The following is an 18,814-nucleotide window of genomic DNA, read 5'->3' as shown; positions in this document are numbered from 1 at the left end:
ATTTCCCCCGGCAATGTATTTAATTCTGCTTTTATTTCGCCTAATATTGAGGGTGCAACAAATGAAATGGAAACGGGAAACAGCAGAATTTCCTCGCTAGTGGTGTATCGATGCCAGCAGGAGAGGAGCTATGGCCCCATAACTGTGTGTTGCGAAACTATTCCATCGATAGTCGAAGCGAGTGCACCGCCAAACGAGCTACAACGTTTTCCACAAAAAAAAAAAGAGGAGTCGCGGGGTCGATTTGGTTTCTGCCTGGAAACCGATGGAATTTATCTCCAGGCTGGAAGACTTCCACCCACGAACAATGCGTCACGGGCAAACGCGAGAGCGCTCGTAAGTAAGGGTCCTCCCAATTATTTACATTCCGAACGAAGCATTCCGAGTTTCGCGTGGAAAATAAATCGCGCCGCTCTGTATACGTCCATATAAGAGCTCGTGCTTTCCCGGAGAAGCTACTGAAATGCCCGAGGTTAATATATCCAGCAAGCAACCGAGTGTAGAGTTACTTAAATTAATTATTCCCTTGCAATTAGACGCATTCCGTTCCCTCGATGCCTTTCAGAGGCTAACTTCAAAGCTCCTTTCCAATGTTTCCTTATTCCATGTCTATATTAAGAATCCGCGTGTACCGCAAAGAAGCGCGGGCGATAAATTAGCGGAAAGAGAAAGGGAAGGGAAGTTGGACTCTGGCCGTCGGACGAAGGTGGATCCGTTTGAAATAAGTTTCCGCGCGCGTACAAATCACGCCGTGTATACGGCGCGCACCGTAAACTGAAAAATCAATACGCATAAGCGTAAACACTGAGAAATTAGATCGGATCGTGTAAATCAAGTGGCGCTGGTCGGATCCTCGGCTTTCTTAAAATAACGCCCGAACGTTCCGACTTCTCCGCTGGAGAACGAGTGGGGAAAAAGAAAAGAAATTCGTGCCCCCCGGCCAGGTGGCGCCGGTGCTTCTGAAACCAAAACATTTACTTCCGGCCGCCGAAGAGATTGCTTTCAAAAAAATAGGTTTCGAAAATGTGGCGAAATAGGCGAACTCGGAGCGTGGCAGACGATCTTAGAATTTCTCTGCACTTACTACGCCATTGGTAATTATTAATTATTCAATACTGTTGTTATTAGTTAAATTTGTTGCACACAGATTGGGTAAAAGTCGGGGAATTACACTAACTACAGTTCCCTTATACCTGCGAGGAATTATAGAGAGATATACTTGGTGCGTCGGTGCGTGACGCGTCTGACCATGCACGAACCCTTTCCCCTTAATCTCTGACACTCGGTTCTTCTCCCGTTCTGTAGTTGCATGGCAAATTCTCCAGATTAATAGAAAATATAGAAATTCGAAAATTAAGTAACAGAATATCACAGTGTTTCCCAACCCTTTTTGAGTCGCGACCCCCTTTTATAATATTCAAATAACCTGCCCCCGCCCTCATATAAGATGAGATAACTTTAATAAGGTAAAGAAAACACATTAAAAATAGATATTTCAGGATATAATTCTGACTTAATAATATTAAATCATCTTATTTACTGTAATAAATAAGTGCTAAGAATCGTCAACTAAAAATAATCGCGGCGACCGCCCAGAAAACACTTCGCAACCCCCAGTTTGGGAACCACAGGAATATCAATTCCTCTTGAGGTTCGCGAATTTTATCATTCAAGTCTCTCCTCAAATCTATCACAAAAAGTCCCATAAAAAAAATGAGGCTACAGTATTACTAATCCACAAGCTATCGTTTGCATTCAATTGCATCGCCAATGGCGTTCGCTTCGTTATTCCAAAGCCAGCTCGTCACCGAGCACATATTCATTGTCCTATTCATACACGCTTCGGTAATTTCATTGCCTACGTCTCACCTGAATAACGACCAATGGATCGCGACTTTCGCCGATAAATATTCGAGGCTGTTCTTTCCGTGACGTAGCAAGTCACCATTGGCATTTAATTGCAGCTGGACGTTAGTTAAATCCGGGTAAGAGGATTTGGCACCGGTCTCGATCGTCTAGGCGACACGTACGCGGTGGAGCAAAACGGCCGTTCCTCGGCGACGTCGTTCTGACGTGCCCGTCACAAAATAACCACTTGCGGCTCGCGACGCCCCCCTATCACGCAAGTGGCCATCGATAAACACCCTCGTCGCGATCCGCGACCACTCTGACGCAAACGATGACGGCGTTCATGATCCGTCGCGCGACGCCCCTTTCACATCCTAACCGCTTCGCTTCGCTGTTTGATAAAGCGACCGATGTAATGACGCAACGATAACGTACGTAGTACTCTTCCCTGTGGCTAAGTGTCTTCGTGACGAAAGCACTGTTGTGTACCTATCGCGATCGATTTCGCTACCCGAAATATTTGTGACGCTGGAGGGGAAATAGCAAACGGAGGGAAGATCGTTTCGAGGGGAAAGTAATATTAATAACGGATGATGGTAAGACCGTGTCTTTATCGAGATTCCGAAGTGTTACTAATCGTAAGTCGAGGCTTCGACTTTAAGGCTTCTGTTGTATTTATCGATTGAGCAAAAGAGGAGCACAGTTATCATCTCAGCATAGTCTCATGTTTAAAAATACGAGAAGAAAGAAACAGCAAGGCTCGGGTCGCGTTGACGCGTCTATTTTTAGCCCGCTCATATTTTTAAACGAAAAGACACTAAAATTTCTATCGTATCGGATAAATCGAGAGCGTTTCACGCGCGCGCAGATTAGTTAACGTCAATCTAAAGCAGGTGACTCGAATTTCCATGCTGCCGCGTGGGCGGCGCTCTCCTCGCCTCTCCTCTTTACGAGTAGTCATCGAGGGGAGCGAATAAAACTCTCTCCAGACCGTATCGCCGCGATTGGGCAATCTACTTTTATTGCACGTAATTCCCAGCGTGATCGACTTCTAAGAGACGATCGTCTGTCTTGCCAAAATAAACCGCATCTGCCACTTTGTTACCAGATGCACGAAAAAGTACGTCCACGTGGTCCGCCTTCGCGCGAATCTCTGTCATTCCATTGCAACGGTTCGCGGAATCTCACCTTGGGGCGCGTTGCTCGAAATTCTTCCACACTGTGATTGTTACGGTAAATTTAAACGTTACTAAAAGCTAGTGCTCGGATCGTATTCCAAGTAGGGGCAGCTCGAACGCTACCCACGAGCATTTTACTTAGGAATTCATATCGCGACAAGCCTGCGAGGGGCTTACTTGCGTGTCTGACTCGCGACGAACTTGTACTACTGCGCCAGAGAACTTCCCAGTGATATAGGGCTACACGTAACGAAAGCAAAGCGCAGCGCGTCGGTCGTGACTTGTGACAAGGACACTTTGGTAATGGGAAATGAATATCTTGTATTTAGAGTAGTAATATTCGGAATGTAACAATCACAGAGGAATTGAGAACCTTGCAGCAAGAGGGGTGCAGCTCCGTTGTTGACAGTTTTCTACATCGTTTGGTGCACGTTTAATACAAATAATATAACAAATGCGCGATTTATTGCAAACAAATAAAAATAGAAATATTAATATTAGAATTAATATTAAGGTTACTAATACTATTAATATTAGTATTAATATGAATGTTACTAATACTATTAATATTAGTATTAATATTAATGTTACTAATACTATTAATATTAGTATTAATATTAATGTTACTAATACTATTAATATTAGTATTAATATTAATGTTACTAATACTATTAATATTAGTATTAATATTAATGTTACTAATACTATTAATATTAGTATTAATATTAATGTTACTAATATTATTAATATTAGTATTAATATTAATATTACTAATATTATTAATATTAGTATTAATATTAATGTTACTAATATTATTAATATTAGTATTAATATTTATATTACTAATACACATATTAATATTTTATTATAGAATATTTTTTCGCCACACATAGAAATAAAAACTTATCAACTGAATAACTACTACTTATTGTGCGAAAATACATATTTTTCAGTTAGTGTTCTCTTTGTATTATTAAGTTAAAGCAATCATTGTATAAACTGTTTCTAATTTATTTGAAGCCGGTAAAGATGGAGTTGCACCCGTCTTGCTGCAAGGTCCTCAATTAAAGAAACTGATTCTAATTAATTTCACCGATTACTACATCGCAATTTACGAAAGTGTCTTCATAAGAATTGGGGTGTTCAAAGAGGTGAGTGGATTTGCGTGAGTTGTCGCGGTGTCAGCGACCGATTAGCCTCTCGATGGATGGTCCGACTCTATCATGGATCGATCTACTCACCTCCTCCGTCTTCGCCGCGGCAGTGGGCTCGATGAGGCTGGTGAAGCTCGTCCTGCTGCCGTGTCTGCTGCTCCTGGACAGGCAGCCGACATCTGCGACCTCGCCAGCGGCGATTCTAGCGATCCTGTCGTTCTCCAAGCACTGCGACAGCGGTATGCCAAATACCAGGCCACCTGCCGAATCTGAAATAAAGACGCAGAGAATCCGTTGGAGAGTTTCGCGCGCAAAATACCCCTGACTCCATTAAACAAGAATGCACAGCAGTCGGCGTATATATTTCCGCAGAAATAAACGGGCGATTTGCGATGAAAGAAAGAAACAAGCGAAACCATGGGCCCGCTAACGCGAACTGTAAATTTTATCGCACAGTTGCCTCGAAGCTGCGCGTAACACAGTAAAAAGCGAATAGCAATTCAATTCTTATTTCATTGCTCATCGTCGCCGTAACTCCGAGCTCTCTATTACCATACTAGCATTACAATAGCCAAGCATTCCTCAAACTAATTACAAACACACGCATAGCCACACACGATATCAAGCGATATCAAGCCACTAATTGTAAGCGAAGACAAAAAGAATGCTAAAAAACTGCACAGTGGAAGAATGCAGCTGGATAGATGAAAGGCTCATGTTGAAGGAAGATTCTCGTTGGAACTCGAGTGACTCGACAAGGAAAATGCGTTCCTCATCGGAGAGGACACGTGTACAGAGCTCACGTGCTTCAAGCGTGGCGGTGATCTAAAAGGGGACGTCATTTAAGTGACGTCCCCCTCGTATGATCGAATATGTCAGAGTTCCTCGGTGCTCCTCCCTCTATCTATCTATCTTTCTCTCTCTCTCTCTCCCTCTCGCTCTCTCTTTCCACGTAGCCGGCCGTACTCCCCGAAGCCAAGCTAAAAACCGAAAGGCAACAAACCGTGTCTCTATACCGGTCCGATTATAGACCACAATCTGGGCCATCCCAGTAACCTCTCCAAACGAGCTCTCTCATCGTGAAACGTCGACCACTTTCAGCAGGCGACAATGGACCAGCGGAACGAGCCTTTTCCTGGACCCCTCGCCGCTTTCCCTCTCTTTTGGTCCTTTCCCTTTCTCTCCTCTGTCTCCTCCCTTTCGTTTCCCTCACTTTCACCAGAATTATTAGCCACCTCTACTTCCTTCTCTGCCTTTTTTCGATCGTATACCCTTTTCGCTCTCGCTGAATCGGTGCATATGAAATTTTCCATCGTGGAAAGCGTAATAGTTTCTTTGTTCATTGCGGAAATAAAATAACAATTACTACGCTGGCTCGCGGATCGGGAAATGTGACCTAGTTTCAAGGAAATAAACTAAATAGAATAGTTAAAAAGGTAGAAATATTTTCATTCGAACCTCCCTTAGCGAAACGGCAATTCCATAATATTTTTCGCGTTCTCTACTATTATTTCTGCTTTCTGACTTGTTTCATTGTTCAAGGTTCGCAACGTGGAATATGCATTTCCACGAAAGGTGCAGAAAGAAAACGGCGTAAGATTGCCATTCTCGCCAGCCGAGATTTGGCAAACACGTCCGTCGCGCAGGAAATTGTTTCCCCGAATTTTCTAGAGTCTCTCTTTGATGGTTGCGCGTCGCCACGGAAATGCGAGCGACTCGGGGAATGGAGGAAACTCGTTGAAACGTTTCTGGGGCCGTTGTTCCCTGGCCCCTTGATACTTTATCGCAAACGTTTGCGAGTGGTGTAAATAATTGCTCGCAACGTTCCCTACACCAGAAACGTGACTCCCACTTAAATTATCCGAGACTCGACATCGTCTTGGAACCAGAATTCATATTTTCTTATCCATCTACTTCCTCGGACCAAAGTAATCTTTCTCTTGTCAAGCGACTCTCCTTCGTCGCTATTAACCTCGCTCAAGCTGCGAGCACTTTACAACCCCTCGTAAACAGGCTAACCAAAAGCGAATTAATTCCTAATCAACCAAAGCCAACCCGCCATTCTGATAAAACTTTAATGCAACAAGCAACCCTCAAGAGTGCGAACAGTCGAATCTCTAACAAACAACCCCATTGCAGCCCCACAAATCGTGATCCCGTCTGAACAATTGAGTAACACGAATGATACGATACGCCATAAAGAAAACTTTGCGTATAATATTCCAATACACACAGCCATCCTTAAACGACACATTCTCCACGCGCCTGGAGACTTCTGAGTCACCATTCATTTTAGAATGGCAATGGTGGTTCCTGTCCGCGTGCTTTGACTCGTAGAACCTGCAGCTCGTGAAACTTCAACGCCACGAGAAACCTGCCACCCCCGAAGGGCTGAAGGAGCGAGTCTCTAGTATCCCACCCCATATCGGAGCCATCCCGCATCCCCGATTGACGTTCGGTGTCCCCAACGGCACTTGTACCCAGCACGAACCACAAATAAACCTGGTATATGCGGAAATATGCACCGCCACCAAGCACCCCGTGGCTAATTTTAGCTGGCGAAATTGTGTCTCATACCAGCCTGGCCGAGGCTGTTGCCGCAGCCTGGCTACTTGCACATGGCAGATCCACTGTTTCTCCCCCATCGGGCGTTTCTTTTCGCACCTCGAGGACAGCCGAAGGTAATTGTCTTATCTACTGTAGGCTGTGCGTCGCAAAATAACACCTAAAAACACCGCGAAGCCAGAAAGTCGCGCGAAGCGCGGGATTTACTACTTAGATCCTTTCTTCATGGATGCCCATAAGCGTGCAGAGGCTGCGAGTTTATAGGTACATTAAATAGTAATTGGTCGTGAATATTTCGTGCCTCTGAGCTGAAGGATTAACTCGTTTCACTCGGAAAGTAATTGTATATTTCGTGGGCGTTGCAAAGGCGGGCAAGCTTTTCAGCTCTGGCCCGAATTACACGTGTAATTTTTACGTGGGAAAGTCAGCACAAAAGTGCTTCGCAAATAGAACAGGGTGGGATACACCCACGGGGTGCGTGATTAGTTTGTTAATGCAGGGAAAAAAGGGAAGCGCGATAAGGTCAGCTTTAAAGCATGCTACTTTGAATAAAACATGATAAAGGCACGTGCAGCTTGGCATTTTATTACTATGGCGAGAGCAGATTTTAAATTGCTATAAGAATTTGTTGTATAATATGATGATTGGAATTTTTTGTGAGTTGGGGTGGCCTCTTTGTCTGTTCGCGCTTGCGCCGGGAATGGAGCAATTGCAAGTAGGAATAAGGGAAGCTTCTCGGTTTGCGTAACTCGCACCAGAAGCATCGCCTTGATCGCGCGAAAGAGGAAGTGTCTTTGCTCCCGATTTACGTAATTGTCGACCGTGGAATTCGAAACGAGGAAGCAGGAGCAGAACAACCGCCGAGATTTGTCCCAACGATAATATTTGTCTTTCCTACGGCTCGACTAGATCGAAACACGTACACGGGGCGATGTCGTAAACGCATAAAATGATAGAGTACTCCTACCGAACTTCAGCAAACAGAATCGTACCTGAAAATAGCTGAACTAGTTATTCTCCAAACAAATAATCGCCCTCCCAATAAATCGTCCGATCGTTAACTGTGCCGCTTTCCGCGGATTAAACTGCGCACTTAATTCACCGCATTTAATTATTGACTCTAACAACTGAATTTCTATTACAGCCGAGCCCGTCCAAGCTTCAACAAGATGTCAAGGCCTGCTTTTTTGGTGCATTCAACTTTGGGCGACGTCAAAGTGCGTCGACCATTTTTTTTCGGAAACAACAACTATTGTAGCTGCGAGATCAAAGTAAATTAAGATATTTATACTTTACAATGTAATAGCGATTATAAATGATCGATTAACCTTATTTACTATATTTGTGTATTGAATTCACTCCTAATGTTAAGACTATGTTATTCTTAAATTACTCCTACTAGTTCCTCGCTATTTCCACACTATTCATACTACATTGCTGCAGTATATCTACACAACTCCCACATACATCGGTCCTATTTTCCTGTACCATACATATATCATTTTTCCTCCAATGTCACACAAATCGTACAATGTACATGAGTTCTGAGATCATTTCTTCCCACACAACTCCAGCGTTACTGCCGCACAGTTGCAGCAGTGCTCCGGTACTATTCCTAAACTATTCCTAGGTTATTTTTAACCGACTTGCAATATTGTTGCACATCATCTCTGTAGTATTCCTTGTACTATCTCTGCAGGACCATTCAGACAATTCCTACACTACATCCACAGCATTTCTGCAGTACATCAACAACGCTCTCACACCACTAGTAGGGAGAAGGAACACAATCCCAACGCTACTGCCACTTCACATATCACGTATAAATCTTCACATTACACATGCATTGTTCTGAACTTGGGAACTACTTAGTTGCCTTACGATCGTGCATGAAGAAAAATTTGTCATTTGCCACTTTGTTGCATTTTTGTGGAAAGCTTTAACACTGTGCCTTATGAACTGCGGTGCGTGGTGTGCGTTCTGTATTGTGTGTTTTGCGATGAGTGAACTGAGAAGTCTGAACTATAAAGTATGAAGTCTGAGCTATAATGTGTAAAAACACATCATAGCTCAGACTTGGGAACTGTTAAGTTGTGAGCTGTGAGCAGTGAAGTTGTTGACTTAAAGTGTGAAGCTGCGAAGTGTGGAATTATGAATTGTGAAGTGTGAAGTTATAAGGTGTGAAGTGTGAACTCGGAAGTGTGATGATTTACGTTGAAGTATTAAAGAAGTAGCAGAAATGGGGTGATAGTAGGGCAAAGATTATATGTAAGCGACGATTTATACTATCTTTGTTATAGCTTTACATTAATTGCACAATCACTCAAGCGACGCCACACGATTAAGAACATAATTGGTATCTACCACTCACCCTTTTCCTTATCGTCCTTCCCTTTATTGTCGAAGAAGCCCGTCGTAAGAGCCTTTCTCTTCAGCAAAGGCGCTCTCCTCTTGGGCTTCGTGACAACGACGCTACTGCCCAGGGACTCTGGAAATCAGCAAAGAAAGAAAAGGAATATTCTCTCTCCGAGTCCTTCGACAGGCTTCATTTACGCTATGACTTCGATGATTCGTGAAATCCAGTGGAATCGATACGCTACTACGTTTCAATAAGAAATCCTTGTGCTCCCTTTCGTTATTGTGGTCTCATTGATTCACTTCCGCCAGCTCTCGGAAGTGGAACAAAGAGACGCAGAACGCGGCCGAGAGAATGGAACTCGATAAAACACGATCCTTTCGTGATTCTTGGGTATCGTCAATGCTAACAATGCGCCGTGTAAAAAATTCATGTAGCTAGTGTGCCATCAGTTTCTAAAAATATTTTCTCAGCCTCGATTCTACACATCAAAATAATGAAGAAAGTTCGTACACGTATATGTTCCATCTTCTAATTATACGCAATTTTTTACTCCTTGAACATCTCTGCGGCTTTTGAAAATAGAAAAAACGTGCGAGGAAACTGTATAACTAAACAATTAAATATTACCGAATGTGCATATACGCGACTCCTTTCCACTACTTCGAAGCGTGCAATGGATATCTAGGAAATGTCCCGCATTTATATTGCCACCCTGTGCATCACTTAAACGACGTCCCATAAAGTCCCACAGCAATTAAACGAAATGACATATCTTTCTGCCGCGATAATTTATCACGCGATGTTTGCAAACAGGCCGTGGACACCCATAATGCGACGGAATTAGCTCTCCATCGAATTTACGGCCGCGATGAGTACTCCGTATCTCGGCCCATTACACGGGGTCACGTTTTCAAGCGTCCATAACCGTGAATGAGCGATTTACATAAAGATGGGTAATAAAATCCTGCGAGAGACTTAAATGCTTAGTCGAAGTGTATATTTAATGTCCCGCAGGAGAGTGGGCGCGAGACTCCTCCCGGAAAGGGGATACTTGGACGTCAGAGATACACCGCAAAGCGAATGGATCCTTACGCTCATAAACACGTCAATCATCGGGGAGACAGCCGAGCTGAGATTCCATCCTCCGCGAGGAGGCTACGACGCTGATTTCCTAGCGGCGAAATAAAAGCCCTCGCCTTCGAGAATTCGCACGATTCCTCTTTGCTTTCTTCGGCACACGCTGGCGCCAACGTCGGTCGCGGAGAAAATAGTCTCGCTTTTTTTTACTTTCGAAGGACACTCGATAGCCTCGCAGTCGATACATTTAAACGCGTAGCGTGGAATAATTAGGATTTCAGAAAATTATTAGAGTTTATTAGCCGACGGCTTGAAGATTGATGGGAATCGAAATGGGGTGAGAAAATTATCGTAAGGGACTTACCGCTGGGTGGCCTGATGTGGACTCCCAAGTTGAGGGCCTGAAGTTTCGCGACGGCCACCTTGCAGAGGACCTTCCTCTCGATTTCTGACAGGGACCTCAGCGGGGTGTTCTGCAAGGTGACTCGTCGGCCAGCAGTGCCCGCCCACGTGCATTTTCCCTGAAAGAAAAGTTACGCTCCAATTTATGTCACGTCGCATTACCCTTCGTAGGTTAACTGCTAGGCATAATCCGATGTAAATAGCGTTTGTGGATGGAATAGAGCAGGGACGAGCGTGAACGTCAACTTGCTGCTCTTAAATAGAATCATATACTTTTTCATGGATTTTCACTTGCGAAAAATTACGCGACAGGAAATTTACCCTGGCAGCGTCAATTCCACTGTAGATATTCTAACAAGCACGCGCCACTTTCTGCATGCACATCGTCACCGAGCAGAAAATGGCAAATTGCGTTCTCACGCGCGTCGATCGATGCAATTTCGTCGTTCGTATTAAATTCGCTGCGTTTGATGCGATGAATTGGCTCCTCGTCAATGTCAAGTTCGAATACCGTCAAATGTCTCCCTTCCTCGGAAGCAACGATGCCTGAGAATTTACGACCGACGTCCCCGTTTAACAATTTTGGGAATAATGCACTGGACCCGGGTAATTTATGCGTGGGCCGCTTTCTGGATTCGACGTTTGAGGAACGACGAAGATCCAGTGTATATCTCTCTTCGCAGTGGCAATTAGAAGAGACAATAAAGCGAGATCTCTGAGTGCTGCCAGGGAATATCTTGAGACTAATGCACGCGATATCTTACACTCAGTTATACGATCCCTTAATCTCAACGTAAAATGCGGGATGAACGCTGAAGATTATAGGAAACATTCCTCTCACCATAAAATATGCAGCACGAGCTTTCGTATTCAAAAATACTTGATAATACTAATAATAAGTATACTATGTTATGGATTACCCGGCTTACTACCACTTCGCTCCCTAATTATAAAGTTCCTTTCTATCAAAGTTCAGTGAAAGAATCATGGTTTGCCACAGGTCGATTCATCCAAACGGAATTTTCCTTAATTAATTAATTCTCAGTTTACTGAACTTATCAGGAAACTCTTATTAGTAGGACTATTGTCGAAAAGTGTTCCAATGTCACAGGGAGATTAAAGAACTACGATGCATCCTACACTTCAGACTGGAATTGTTTTTAAACGTGGCTACTTATGAGAATCTTTGACCAAGCATCAGTGTAATATAATTCTGAAATTTTCGCCAATAAATTTCGAAGAAAGGGAGGCTCGCGCGTTGCTCGTGAAGGATCACTGCCAAGACGCAGTTGCACACGACGATCTATCAGACGTGTCGTTACTTTCTCGTGGTCGAGTACGAATAAATAAATATACAAGCCGCCGCAATGTGGGCGTGCAAAATCTCGCGGATTTAGATCGTGGAATAAATCTTCGCGGCGAGGACGTGAACCGACACCCAGCACCATTGACTGGTCGATGTTGACGAGGAGGCACCACTAGATGCAAGTGGATCAAGGAACCGATGATGAATCGCGTGGAAAACAACAGAAGCATCTTAGAGTGAAATCGAAAATCTAAGCAGGTACTTGAAATTGAATCTTCAAAACGAACCGAAACACTTGCCACTGTGGTAAACCAAGGGTCCCCTAATATTCCCAGGAGCGTTTGATTCAGAGTAAAAGTTTGATTCTACGATGAGCAAAGTGCAAAAATCGAAGAGAGATGCTCCTATTTCTTAAACCATATTCACGTAATGAATCGCCCACGTGCAGTCCGTTTGTTTCTAATAGAAAGGAGTTACGCTCCCCCAGGCCGAGGTATATTTTTAAGTTTTCCCGGCTCGTGTCGTACGATAACAAACCGTGCTACAGAGTGGCAGCGTTCGAAGACTCGTTGATCCTTCGAGCTTTCTGCGTCGCGATCCTTCATTCGCGATAGCGTATCAGTGGAGGAGCGCGTTCGTGGATGGCGCGAGCGTGTAACTGCACGAGCGAGTGGAAGCCGGTGTGTTGGTGGAGGTAGTAGTATAGCAGGGGTTAAGTATAGTTCATACACACCACCGTTGGCGGACTATTTCTGGCGGCGCCGGCGAAATTCCGAGGCCCTAAATTGGTTATCGCGCTTACCGCTTAACGAGACCGCCTGCAAGGTCGACCTCCCTCTTCTGATTCCCACCGCTCCTCTTTTCCTCTCTCACGTCGCCCGAATACCCGGTCACGCGGGGTATTAAACGCCAGTGATAGAAAGAAAAACAGGCGAGCCGTGGATGTCGGCGCCGCTGACAGTGACGAGGAAGAGCGAAAAGAAGAGATCCCTGCGGCGGTGAAATGGAGAGAAAGGAGGACCGCGACGGTAAACACCGACGGAACACACTGCTTTCCATCGTTTCTTTTCTTCAGAAATTTGTGGAGATAGTAAAAGAAGAGAGAAATCCCGTAGGCACGGATAAGAGAAGTGAATTTGTCGAAGAAGGGGTGGATAAGAAAAGCTCCTTGGGGTAAGAAAGTTTAGGGTTAAATGGCTGACGAGGAAACTTGGTGAAGTTATAAAATTAACCGTGGGATGCTAACCAGTGAAGGTAATTTAAAGGTGTTATTAATCCTCAGCAGGTAGTTCGTGTAAAAAGATTGTGTGTTTAATTAGTTAACCTTGAAATTTAATATACCGCGTTGATATACTGTTCTTCATGAATTTTTATGGGAAATTCCTTTTATGAATATTGCTTTTCTACTTTTGGAATTTTTTACACGACGAATAGGGATACAATTTCTCTTTTATCGATGTTGTAAATTTTACTAAATTTTTCAAAATTGGGTCACATAACACCCCCGTATTCAAAGCTAACCAAAGTCCATGGTACCCCGCTGAGGGTTAAGAAAGCAGTGGCCGAGTGTCTTTATTAATAGTAACACTCTATTTTCGCGACGGATCTTAATAGCAGCATCATTAATTCGTTTTCTTTCTTCTAACGAGGTGGACACTCTCAGCTATGCGGCGACAGGTGGTTTAAGCAAATTATTCGTAGACGTGTTTTGGCAAGACAAAACGCTATGTATAGCACGTGGTACTGGTTCTCGCTTCGTTTACAATGCGCAAATAAAATGTATTTGGAAAAAGCGCTATATAAAATTAAGTTAACCGTGCCCAAACAACGTGCCATCAGATACACTTTAATCTTCCGATTGAACTTGAATTCTAGATTCTATTTTAATAAACCAGTAAACGATTGACCTTCAACCAAATCCGAACTGCCCCACTTCCTATTCAGCCCTCGAAATTACGCGGCAATCAATGGCCAAATAAATCTCAAAATGGCCTATTCAACCTAACACCTATTTCAAACTCCTATTTGTTCTCTTTCCAATCCCACCGTACTGACCACAACATGGAATCCAGTAGAGGAATTGGAAAATTTGAAATACAAGGGCAAACAGCGCGCAGAAAATAGGAGAAAATAAGGACTCACCTGTGGCGTCCAGGCGGAGGGTTGATTGGACGCCCTCGAGGTGCTCTTGCTCCTGGACCGCCATATCTTTTTGGCCACCAGTCTGCTGCCGTGATGCACCACGCTGCTCGAGGACTTGCTCTTCTGCATCGCTGTGCCACCTGCGGAATTTGTCGGCGATGACGTGAGTGCTGGCGAACCAGGCGCCGAGTGTGGCTTATCCTTGTGCGCGTTGGAACCGTGAAGGAGATGGGACAGGAAGGATTGGTGATGGTGATGATGCTTGGGGGTCAGTGGTTCCTCGGAACCGAGGCCAGCGTCGATGCTGCTCCTCGAGCTCGCGTTCCTGCTCGGCGGCGAGGTGGTCGTGTCCGCGTCGGACAGATTTTCAGACGGATTCTCCGCGGAGGATATCTCTCTGTAATTGAACACCCAGTTGTCATCGGTCTGGCAGCCTTTGTTGTTACCATCGTCGTCGCTCAGCTTCGTCGTCTCCCCCTTGGCCTTGATGTTCCTCAGGTTTCTATCGTAATTAACCCGTTTAAATCTGTCCACCTTGTCCGCGTCCATGGACTTCTTCCTGGCCATCCTTAGGTATCTCTTAATCGTGTCGCCGACAGAGGGCGAGACGTCATCGTTGTCCACGCTGCTTCGCCTGCGACCGGTGGACTTCTGTCCAGACGTCTCTCTCGAGGCGTCCTCCTTCTCCCTTTCCAGTAAAATGGCGTCGAGAACGTCCCGAGGAACTGGGTCCGTTTGAACACCGTCTTCGATGGGCCCACGATCGGTGCTGGGTCCCTGAACGGCTATTAAAGGGGGCGGGGACATGGGGTCTCTTCTATGAACCGACAGCCAATCTTGGGTGTCTTTGGTAGGCATTCTAGTCCGTTGATGAGTCCACGAACGAGCGGACGGCGACGTATAAGCGCCGATGACACGTGGACCCCTGAAACCCCTGGTGCACCTCAGATCGAAGTACAGCTTTTCTAGGAGCTTGCGGTCTGTCAGAATATCCGAAATCACATGCTGCCGCGTACCGGACTTGCTGTAGTAGCGGCCAATAGTGTCCAGCAGGGATTTATGCACGTAGTCACCCTGATACGGTAACATGGACTTGGGGATCTTGTCGGGGTCCCGGTCCGCGGAGGATCGTTGCTGAATAGACAGCTCCTTGAGCTTAGCCTGAGCAACCATCAAGTCCAAGTGCTGCTGAAGCTTGTCTATCAGCGTCTGATAGTCAAAAGGTTCTTTACCTTCGACCTGAGCAGAGATCTCAGATCTCCCAGTGGACTTCGTCGTGCCAGCGACGTCGCTCTGCATGTTCAGGTACTTCTGCAGCATATCAGCCAATGCCTTGGCCTCAGCGTCCTCCTGCTGGAACTTCCTGCGCTCCACAGGACTCGACGGCGTGCTACCTCCCTCGGTCGCCAGCAGCCATTCCCTCTTCGCTTTAGCCAGGTCGAATTTCCCAGCCGCGGTCGTATGAAGGATGAAGGACTGAGGCGTGCCCCTGACATCGTCGGCTTCGTCTGCCGAGCTGGCCTTCGTTCGGCAACTGCCGCCCTTCACGTGCCTTCGACGCCTTTGCGAACGGAAGCCCAAGGTGCCTGGGTAAGAAGCCTTCCTCCACAGCAGGAACCTAGGCTCCCTCTGGCACACATCCTGGAAGTACTGCTCTATCTTCGGGATATCCTCGGGCCTGTTGTGCGCCCCGTCCGGGATCAATCGTCTCCCAGCGTCGGCCATGTACCTCCATGTCTTCCTCGTTAGCAGCCATCGCTCTTTGGACGGCTTGCTTGACCTTTTCGTCCTTCGGTCCTTCGAGGCGGGCGGCGTGCCGTGCACAGGGCCCCCCGTTTCCATGCTGTCGCGACGCGAGCGTCTTCTACCCCCAGGACGCTCCGCCATCGTCGCGTCCTTTTCCTTCTTCGCCACGCGAACCACTTTCGCGGAATTGTTTTTACTCTTCGGGCACGATCACCGACCGACGACCCCTGCAGTCGTCCACTGGGAAGGCACTAGACCATTCCTGTACGCGCCCAGGGGTAGGGTCACACTCGCGACCGCGTCACCGCGTTGCTTCGGGGGCACATTCGAGCGCCTGGCACTTGGGATATCCAAGAACGTGGAACGACACTGCACTTTCACACTGTCGAGCCTGTCACAGCGGCTACGCTGGTCCGCCGCGAGGAATCGCGCTCGATGATCGACGAGGGACGAAGGTGCGGCGTGCAGAGGACCCACGGTGCTGTTGCTTCGATATCCACGGTGGCCCGAGTCACGGAGTCGTCTGTTCCGCTCGTTATCGAACGGGACTTGCTCGATAAGTTCGAGGGGGCGGGTTGGAGGACACGTGAGCGGAATGATACGTCGCAAGGTCAGGAGGAAAGGAGGACATTGGCTTATTCTTGGAGCAAAGGAAGGACGTGCCTGTGGTACCGTGCGTGTAAAAGAAAATTCAGTAGCCACTTGTTCCTCGAGTAGGAATCGCCACTTCCTAGCAGAGCAGCGTCGTAACCAGCCGGCCAGAAATTGATCCGGCTCTCGGTTCCCCGTATCACGCTTATTTTTGTGCCTCGTGCACGAAACTTTACGCTCTTTTTACGCCGGCCACCGCCAGGCCAGCCAGTTCGGAACTTCAACAACGGGCTCCAGATTAATTTAGACTTCGCGGATCCCGCTGAAAGTCAACCTAACCACGACCATCTTTCTCCCTGCACTTGTCAACCGAACGGTCCACTCCCCGCACGATCCGTGCGACACACCGAGAACCCTCGATCCCCCCGAATGTTGCCGGCGCGAGATAGGGATCCCGATACCGAGACCCTGGAGAGGGACCGGTTGAAAAACGCCTCGACCTAGATTTAACTCTTCCAAATAGAAGCGGCCCGCGCGACCGAGTCCAAGCGTTCTCCACTAGGGGAGCCGAGCCGATCCGACCTGGTTCCTCAAACGTCGCTTAACGCTTCGTGGTCCCCGCGGTCCAGGGCACTCGGAGACGTTCCAGGCGAGCACCGCACGTTCGCGTGGCTTCGCGAGCGACCAGACGTCGGGGAAGAATCACGTTACGTACGGCCGCGAGCCGGCAAGGTGGAAGCTGCCTAAGGTACGCGACTACTGCTTCTCAAGGCGTCGCGACGCTCGTGGACGCTCCGTGTCTAAAAGCGTCTTTGCCCCTTCTCTCTTCCGTGGCTCTCTTACGCGAAGAGAGGAGCGTGTGAGAGACGGAGGAGAGGAGAGAAAGAGAGACGGAGAGAGATTTGGATCAAGCGAGAGAGTTAAAGCAGAAAAAGGGAGGAAGAGCAAGAGACAGAGAGTGCAGAGGGAGAAAAAGAGAGAGAGAGAGAGAGAGAGAGAGAGAGAGAGAAGGGATGGACGGAGGAGGACGAAGGCGACTTTGGACCAGACCGAGGAAGAGGCAGAAACTTCGGTCTAGGGTACCTGGGACCGCAGACTAACCGGAGGTGGTGTGTCGACGACGTTGTCATCGTTTGCCAAATACCGTCGGCGCTTTCTGGCGAGCCACGTCTACGTGCACCCCTCACGTATTTCATAGTACGATAGTCCCCGCCCCGGCGATTTGTTTATAACGATAAACGCAGACGCGCAGCGAGCGCGCGCGGGCGTGCGACTCGGGAGATGTTTTTCAGCGTCCGCGAGCAACGAGGACCGTGTTTTCGTAAGACCCCGTCGTCCCACTTTCACGATAGTGGCTCGGGGATGTTGGAAACGGAGCAGCGGCCCTCGGAACTACTTGACGCGGATAGTAGGTTCGTTCATTTTACGGGTCTGGCATTCTTTTTTCTTCTAGAGAGTAGCTTGTGGGGGGTGGAAAGGCAGATCTTGGAAGGCAGTGAAGTTTCTGGTAAGAGAGGGGGATGGTCGGCAGGGTCGCCGAGGTGGTAATTAGATGCGTGGCGGGGCTTGGTCCCGCTGGTGTAACGTGCTCGATAGTAACTCGGATCCGACGACGTCATCGCGCGTGAAAACACACGCGGAGGCGAAGGGAGAGCAGAGCTTGCGGCGTGGAGTAGTAAACTCCCCTAAATTGCAGGAGATTCTGTCGACGATATCGATTTTGTTTGCCAAACACTATAAGAAATTCCTGGCGAACGTGCAATTTCTAAATTCGTCGGTTCAAGCAACTCTGCCGCGAACTTTTGTCTTGGTAAATTGTGTACAGGGTGGCTTAGAAGAGGGGTCGAAACGGCTGGGGCCTACAAGGCGCGTTAAAGTAAACCGAAATTGATACCATTCAATTAACCTGCAATCTTCCGTTTCGATAGGGCGAATAAATAACTCAAAGATGCTCTTGTAACAACAACAAGCCTGTATATGCACCTCAATAAAGAACAGTTTAACTGAAAAACCTGCTGTACCAATTTATCTATTTATTTAATAAACGTCCCCCCGAAAGTAAACCCGATAGCATATCCTTATAAAAGGCAAAGAGCAGAAACGAAAGAGGAGCGATCCACGTGTACGCCGCGCCAAGCCCGTCCAGAATCCATCGAACGGTTTCGGAAGTCCGAAAGGGAAGTTGAGGAAGCAGCGATTACCTAACGCCGAGGGGGAGAAAATGTGGGACATTTCTTTATACGCGCGGCGGTGACGCGGAGCGATAAAAATCGCCATGGGGCCGTTGCCTAATATTCCTAGGGATGTATTCCACGTCCGGGACTATTTCGGGACTCATTCTCTAATGCAAGTCAGACCGCACCTTGGCCCGCCTTTATGGCGTTCGCTCGTAAATCAGAGCTAGGTCTAGCCCCGCTGAAACTCTTTATTTTTCCGAATGGAAAAT

At 46.8% G+C, this 18,814-nt stretch overlaps 1 protein-coding gene and 1 long non-coding RNA gene across 3 annotated transcripts in view; one reads left to right on the top strand and one right to left on the bottom strand.

Annotated features, from left to right (window-relative positions):
* The window catches only part of Rhogap102a (Rho GTPase activating protein at 102A), a 29,436-nt gene extending 11,630 nt beyond the window's left edge, over nt 1–17,806 (bottom strand). For both annotated transcript variants that reach the window (XM_076819619.1, XM_076819621.1), the window contains exons 1-4: nt 14,032–17,806; nt 10,546–10,702; nt 9,117–9,233; nt 4,268–4,449 (exon numbers count right to left, since the gene is read on the bottom strand). In XM_076819619.1, coding sequence (XP_076675734.1) covers nt 4,268–4,449; nt 9,117–9,233; nt 10,546–10,702; nt 14,032–15,918 — 2,343 coding nt within the window. In that variant the 5' untranslated portion in view covers nt 15,919–17,806. The remainder of the gene's footprint in view (nt 1–4,267; nt 4,450–9,116; nt 9,234–10,545; nt 10,703–14,031) is intronic.
* Nucleotides 12,617–13,717, top strand: LOC143372961 (uncharacterized). Its single transcript, XR_013086398.1, has 2 exons — nt 12,617–13,062; nt 13,539–13,717. It is a non-coding gene; the product is annotated as an uncharacterized LOC143372961 (long non-coding RNA).
* Nucleotides 17,807–18,814: the final 1,008 nt, after the last annotated feature.

The sequence above is a fragment of the Andrena cerasifolii genome, chromosome 9 (assembly GCF_050908995.1).
Source record: "Andrena cerasifolii isolate SP2316 chromosome 9, iyAndCera1_principal, whole genome shotgun sequence".
Lineage (NCBI taxonomy): Eukaryota > Metazoa > Arthropoda > Insecta > Hymenoptera > Andrenidae > Andrena > Andrena cerasifolii.
The sequence above is the reverse complement of the archived record's forward strand: the minus strand, read 5'-3'. Positions and strand labels throughout refer to the sequence as shown.